This window comes from Aureococcus anophagefferens (genome assembly GCF_000186865.1).
Source record: "Aureococcus anophagefferens unplaced genomic scaffold AURANscaffold_26, whole genome shotgun sequence".
Classification (NCBI taxonomy): Eukaryota; class Pelagophyceae; order Pelagomonadales; family Pelagomonadaceae; genus Aureococcus; species Aureococcus anophagefferens.
The window spans coordinates 504,085-510,526 of NW_008705586.1; the positions used below are offsets into that span (position 1 = coordinate 504,085).

At 66.1% G+C, this 6,442-nt stretch overlaps 3 protein-coding genes across 3 annotated transcripts in view; all 3 read right to left on the bottom strand.

The window, feature by feature from the left end:
- AURANDRAFT_66823 (hypothetical protein) overlaps positions 1-1,098 on the bottom strand; it is a gene marked incomplete at both ends in the record, with an annotated part of 1,856 nt that extends 758 nt beyond the window's left edge. The window contains one exon of the mRNA XM_009042080.1: positions 228-1,098. Coding sequence (XP_009040328.1) covers positions 228-1,098 — 871 coding nt within the window. The remainder of the gene's footprint in view (positions 1-227) is intronic.
- A 2,927-nt stretch (positions 1,099-4,025) lies between these two features.
- AURANDRAFT_66824 (hypothetical protein) lies at positions 4,026-4,772 on the bottom strand (the record flags this gene model as incomplete). Its single annotated transcript, XM_009042079.1, has 1 exon — positions 4,026-4,772. The coding sequence occupies one exon, from the start codon at positions 4,770-4,772 to the stop codon at positions 4,026-4,028; it is 747 nt and encodes a 248-aa protein (XP_009040327.1).
- Positions 4,773-5,576: 804 nt separating this feature from the next.
- AURANDRAFT_31729 (hypothetical protein) lies at positions 5,577-6,248 on the bottom strand (the record flags this gene model as incomplete). The annotated part of the gene is made up of 2 exons (XM_009042078.1): positions 5,577-5,855; positions 5,934-6,248. Coding segments are annotated over 2 exons (594 nt in total), but the record flags the coding sequence as incomplete, so codon positions are not given.
- Between the last annotated feature and the right edge of the window lie 194 nt (positions 6,249-6,442).

Below are 6,442 nucleotides of genomic sequence, written 5' to 3' on the forward strand. Positions count from 1 at the left end.
GGCCCTGCTCTCCCACCTCGGCTCTGCTCTCCCACCTCGGCTCTGCTCTCCCACCTCGGCTCTGCTCTCCCAGCTCGGCTCTGCTCTCCCACCTCGGCTCTGCTCTCCCACCTCGGCCCTGCTCTCCCGGGGCGACTGAAGCGGGGGGCTCCTCGCGCCGTCGAAGTGCAAAAACACGCGAAAAAAAGACGCCGGAATCTCGCCCGCGTCCCTCCACCGCGGCGCACCCGCGGGCACGCTCGTAGCGACCGCGCCGCCGCCGTCCGGCGGGGGCACGGCCCAGCTCTCGAGCACGCGGACGCCGCGCGCGGCGAGGTGCTCCGCGGCGTAGCGCCGCGCGGCGACGCAGTCGGCGAAGCCCGGCAGCAGGCCCGCGACGGGGTCCGGCCCGACGCAGAGCGTGACGCGCGCGCTCGCGTCGGCGGTCGCGCCGGCCGCCGCGCCCACCGGCGCCGCGAGCGTCGCGAGCGGCTGCCGCGATCCGTTCCCAAAGTACTCCGCGAGCTCGGCCGCGAGCTCGACGCCCGTGAGGCCGCCGCCGACGATGAGCGCCGACGTCACGTTGGGCCGGAGCACATCGGCGATCTGCGCCTCGAGGCGCTCGCGCCGCGCCGCGACGCTCCCGGCGTGAAGCCGGTCGTCGGAGATCGGCGCGAGTGACGCGCCCGTCGCGAGCACGGCGTAGTCGCAGCGTATAGAGACGTGGCCGTCGCTTCCGGCCGCGCCGACGTCCAGGGTGAGCGCGTCGTCCGCGTGTGTGATCTTCGCGGCGGCGCCCGGCGCGACGCGCGCGAACGTCGCGCGCCGCCCGCGGAAGAGTTTCGCGAGCGGCTTGACGAGGCGCCGGTGCTCGTGCGCGTCGACCCAGGCGCGCAGGATGCCGGGCGTGTACTCGAAGTAGTGTTTTTGCTCTAGCAGTATCACTTCGCCGATGGCACGGTTGTTTTTGAGGCGGCGCGCCGCGGTGAGGCCCGCGAAGCCGCCGCCGAGGACGGCGACTTTCGGTTTTTGTCTTTGTTGCGGGTTGCGTCGCAGCGGTGCCGGGAGCCGCAGCGCGGCGACGCAGGTGCAAGCGAGGAGGTGTCGGAGCATGGCCATGCTGCACTGCACCAGATCTTAGCAGGCAAGCCAGCGGCGCGCGCGCCGGACGCGTCCTCTCGCGCCGACGCCCGCGCGCGAACCGCGGCGCGATGGCCGAAGCTCGGTGTGTAGCCGGCAGCGCCTCGGCAGGAGCGAGCATCTTGGAACACGCGCGCGTGCTCGTGTCGTCGCCGCCGCGCGCGGCGTGGGGCTGGCGGAAGGAGCCCGCGGCGGGGACGCCCGAGGCGGCTTGCTTGGCGGTGCTGCGGGAGCCGCGGGCGTGGGTTTCGTCGTAAGAACGGGGAAGAGCGCGCGTCTTGGCGCGCGCCGCGTGACCCCGCGCGCGCGGAGCCACCGCGGAGCTTCCTGCGCGTGCTGCGGCGTGCCAAAACTCGACACGCGTCTAGATGAGAGAGAAGATCGTCGAAAAAAAAGAAACAGACGTTCATTTTGCCAAAAAACTCCCTGACGGGGAATCGAACCCCGGCCGCCTGCGTGACAGGCAGGAATACTGACCACTATACTATCAAGGATAGATCGAACCGCGGACGCCGAACGAGGCCGGAGAACCGCGAATCTTTTTGTTGCTGATTTGTTGTGGAAATCAGCGAACATAGTTTCGCAAACGTGGGCAGCCTCGTGAAACTGCCGGGCTGCCATCCATTGGCTCCACCACACGCCCAAGCCGTGCGGCTGCCACACGCCCAAGCCGTCGCGGCGGCGCGGGCGAACGAGCCGACGGCGCCGGCGAACATGCTGTCCGGCAGCGCTTGGACGTGACGGCTTCGTAGCACATCCTCGAATTAGAAGACGGCGACGGCGATGGAAGGCCTGCTCGAGAAGCGCAGCTCGGACGGAACGCGCGGCGCCGGCGTCGAAGAGCATGAACGATGCCGAGGATGGACGACGACGCACGACTCGTTAGGTGGAAGCTCCAGAACTTCCAGCTCAAGGGCCGCTACTTGTTCTACGCGGAGCCGCGGCCGGGCAGCAAACCCGCGCGACTCGATCTCGGCGACGTGATGAAGATCGAGATCGCGAACCGCGCCGCGCCGGGGAGCCCGAAGCCGACGCGCGAGCCCTCGTCGCCGACGCCCGAGCGCAAGGTGCTGTACATCTACGTCGACTCGACGCGACGGCATCGACTGCGCGAGCTTCGGAACGGCTCGACGCCCGCGATCGACGACTGGCTCGACGCGCTCCAGGAGGCCATGCTGAAATGCAGGGAGTCCGCGCCGCCCATCGCGCCGCCCATCGCCGACGAGTCCTCCCTGGCGCCCGCCGGCGCGGCCGCGGCGTCTTTTTGTGACCATCTTTTTGTGGTATTTTTCGTCCGCGCGCTGTCTTTTTCGTCCGTGCGGTCGTCACGCGGCGCTTCCGCAGGTCGCGACCCGCCGCCACCCGCAGGCCCGGGCTTCTTCTTCTGCGCGTGCGGGGAGTAGGCGGTGGCTTTCTTTTTAGTTGCATAATTCTCTGGTCGCGTGTCTTGTCAAGTCTCCGAGGTCCTCTGGCTAGTCCGAGGGATCGTCGTGGGAGCGCAGTAACGAAGACCCCGCGATCCTGACTACGGGGTTAGCACATGAGGGCACTCGTGATCATATTTGATCTCTAAGCGATTAGTTAACTCACATCGGCGGCATAAGACCAGAGTCCGGCGCGACCCAGAATATCCGCTCATTTTGCGCAATCAACGGCTCTCATCGATCACCTTTAGTCGATGTGGGTCGGTGGTTGGAACAAGCCTTGTTCGTATAGACGATGATATGAATTACATATTATCGAGTGCAGTGGTTAGTACCCCTCGTTGTGGCCGAGGAAACCGGAGTTCGAATCTCCGACAGGGCACCATTCTTTTTTTTTCTTTTTTTGGGTTGGTTTTGTCGCGTTGTACTCTGTTTGCTGAATATCTCTGAATCCACGATGTTGTGGATCATCGTCACCCAAAAACCAGAAACACATCGTGCCGAGCACAACGTAAAACCTCATTTTGGTTAGGAACTAGGGTAAGCGTTGGATCTATATATTTCTTACTGTCTATCAACGCGACGAAGCGGGTGGTCGATTTCAAATCGAGCCCCCTGGTGTCCTGTGTGATCGCCACTGCAACTCGCAGCGGCTGACGACACCGCCAGCCGCCGCCATGATTCAGTTGCCTTTTCGCTCGTTTTTTTTTCTTTTCGAGACTCACCCGAGCACATAGGCCTTCGTCGATCTGGTATCGTTCGAGACAACAAATTGATCCCTCACGGGGTCGCAGCGGAACTTTTTTCGGACCGCGGTCGGCGGTTCGGTCTCTGTGGCCTAATGGATAAGGCGCTTGCCTCCGGAGCAAGAGATTCCGGGTTCGAATCCCGGCAGAGACTTCTTTTTTGCTTTTTGATGCCCTGAACGACGCCAAACGACTCGGACGCAAAAGCCACGATTCAGTCCCTTCGCGATGAGGGCAGGTCCTCAAGCGCATGGCACGCGCCGTGCAGTGCACTCGCCGCGCGTTTTATCAACCGCGGCGACCGCGGAAAGAACGGCACGAGGTCCCGTCGTCGTCACGGTCGGCCACACGCGAGCGTCGGCGGCCCGGGGGGCGACGGCGCGCGAGAGCGTCGGTGCATCAGAAGCGCACCCGATCAAAACCACGCACTTCTCCACAAAAAAACATGCTTACCCGCCATTCTTCGCCCGCTTCGCCAAGGGCAACATGTCCTCGGCCGCCTCGCCCGCCTCGTCCGACGGTCGCCGCGGTCGCGACGTGACGAAGGTCGGCTTCGTCGTCGTCTTCGGCTTCGCGACCGAACGCGCGGCGGACGAAGACGAGTACTTTCGCAAAATGGCCGCGGCGGATCGCGGCGCAGCAGCGGGAGAAGCAGCGGCGCCCGAGGAAGAGGTGATGGCATCGATCGCCGGCGCCGCCTGGGTAGCACAAGCTCTCAAAGCCGCGTCTCGCGATCTCAAACACTCGCGGGTTCGCAATCATCTCTCAAACGCGCGCTCAAACTCGCGGCTCGGCGCGTGCGCTCCTCGGGGTCCAACGCACAGAGCACAAACGACGCTCTCAAATCACCACACTGAGCACCGACGATGAAGCCCTCGCCGCGCTCCTCGGGGGCTTTCGAGGCCGCGGCGGCCGTCGCGCTGTACTTCTTCAGGATCGAGCCGCCCCCCGCGCCGCCGCCGACGGTCACCTCCTCCCCCGCGACGCCGTCGAGCGCCCGGCTCCCGCGCCGCCAGGTCTTCGAGGTCTTGTCCGCCGCCGTCGACGGCTTCGGGGGCGGCGCCGCGCCTCGGAGCCGCGCGAGCTCGGCGTCGAGACCCTTGACCTTGGCCAGCGTCGTCGCGTGCGCGTCCGTGGCGCCCAAGGCGCTGAGCTTGGCCGCCATCTTCGCGTACTCGTCGCGCTGGCTCTGCTTCAGCGCGATCTCTCGCCGTTTCAGGTCTCGGAGCGTCGGCTTCTTGTCCGCGTCGGACGTCGCCGCCGCTGCAGGTCGCAGGGCGAGGACGTCGCTCGCGCCGGACGTCGCGATCACGTCGCTGGCGCCGGGCGTCGCGAGGACGTCGCTGGCGCCGGACGTCTTCGCCGACGCGAGGACGTCGCCGCCGCCGGCGCGCGGCGCGTCGCCGGAAGACGGCCGCGCGGCGTCCGCGGCGCGCGCCGAGCCTGCGCTCGCGTTCGAGGGCGCGAGCGCCGGGTCGGACATGGCCTTGTGTCGAAGCGCGTCACGCCGCCGTCGTGTCGTCGGTCTCGTCGCGCGTCGCACAGCTCGTCGCAATCGCTGAACGCGGTCGCTGATGGGCTGCGGCGGCGACGTGGAGTCTTTGGGTGTGCGTCGCCGGCGTCGCGGAACGGTGCGAGGTCGCGTGGCAGCGCGTTGCACGCGGCGCGGTGGTGGGGGACCAGAAAGCGCTTCGGCTGGAAACTTGGTTATACCCGATTTCATCCGGTGACCTACAACAAGAGCAATCCGCGACCCTGATCCGCAGGGTTTCGGGTCGCTGGTTCGATCCTTGATAGTATAGACGGTTCATCCGGTACCATGGTCAGTATTCCTGCCTGTCACGCAGGCGGCCGGGGTTCGATTCCCCGTCAGGGAGCTTCATGGCAGCGAAGACGGCGTACTCAGACGCGTCGATTGGCTTTCTTTTTGCTTTTTTTGGGCCCGTGGACCTTGTTTTGGTCCACGGGCGTTCGTTTTTGTCCGTGGGTCCTGTTTCTGGGTTCTTGAGCTTCGATTCCCCGTCAGGGAGCTTCATGGCAGACGCGCTTCTTTTTGCTTTTTTTTTGGCCCGTGGACCTTGTTTTGGTCCACGGGCGTTTGAGCTTCGATTCCCCGTCAGGGAGTTTTTTTGCAGAACGCTCTCTCTGCTTTTTTTTCGACGATCTTCTCTCTCATCTAGACGCGTGTCGAGTTTTGGCACGTTGTAGAATGCGCAGGAAGCTCCGCGGTGGCTCCGCGCGCGCGCGGTCACGCAGCGCGCGCCAAGACGCGCGCTCTTCCCGGTTCTTACGACGAAACCCACGCCCGCGGCTCCCGCAGCACCGCCAAGCAAGCCGCCTCGGGCGTCCCCGCCGCGGGCTCCTTCCGCCAGCCCCACGCCGCGAGCGGCGGCGACGACACGAGCACGCGCTCGACGCTCTCCGGCGACAGGCCGAACTTGACGCCGCGGTCGTAGAGGAGGTTGAACCTGGTCGACGGCGCGCGATGGTGTGAGGGGCAAAGTCGGGGGAGTTTGGGGCAAAGGACGCGGGAGGTCGACTCGACGTAGCGGCCGCGGCGTAGGTACTGCCTATGTGGATGGGCTCCGCTCGCGACATCGAGCTCTCCCACGAAAAGTACACACGTGGAAAAAGACACGGATACCGACCACTGCTTCTCCGCCTCGGACCACGCCTCGCCGCGCCGCCGCGCCGCGACGGGCATGTAGGGCCCGTCGTCCGCGAGCGCGCAGCGCATCAGCTCCACGGCGAAGTCGCCGGCCCAGGGCGCGTCCAGATCGTCGAAGAAGACGCCGCCGACGCCGCTGTGCTCCCGGCGCGCGGGCAGGTAGAAGTAGTCGTCGCACGTCTTTTTCATGTCGGCGTACGACGCGCCGTGCGCGTCGCAGGTCCGCTTCAGCGCCGCGTGGAACGCGGCGCAGTCCTCCTCGACGACGTAGGACGGCGTCAGGTCCACGCCTGCGTCGCGGCGCGGGAAGGTGAGGCGGCGCGGGAAGGTGAGGCGGCGAGAGCGACCGAGCGACCGAGGTTTTGGTTTTTTCGCGCGGCTCGTCCTGGGTTCCGCCGCCGCCACGGCGCGGGGACTGGCGCGGCCAGAAGTGCGGTAGCGAAGCCTCAAGCGCTCGCGGCGGAGCCCCCGGACGAGCCGCGCGA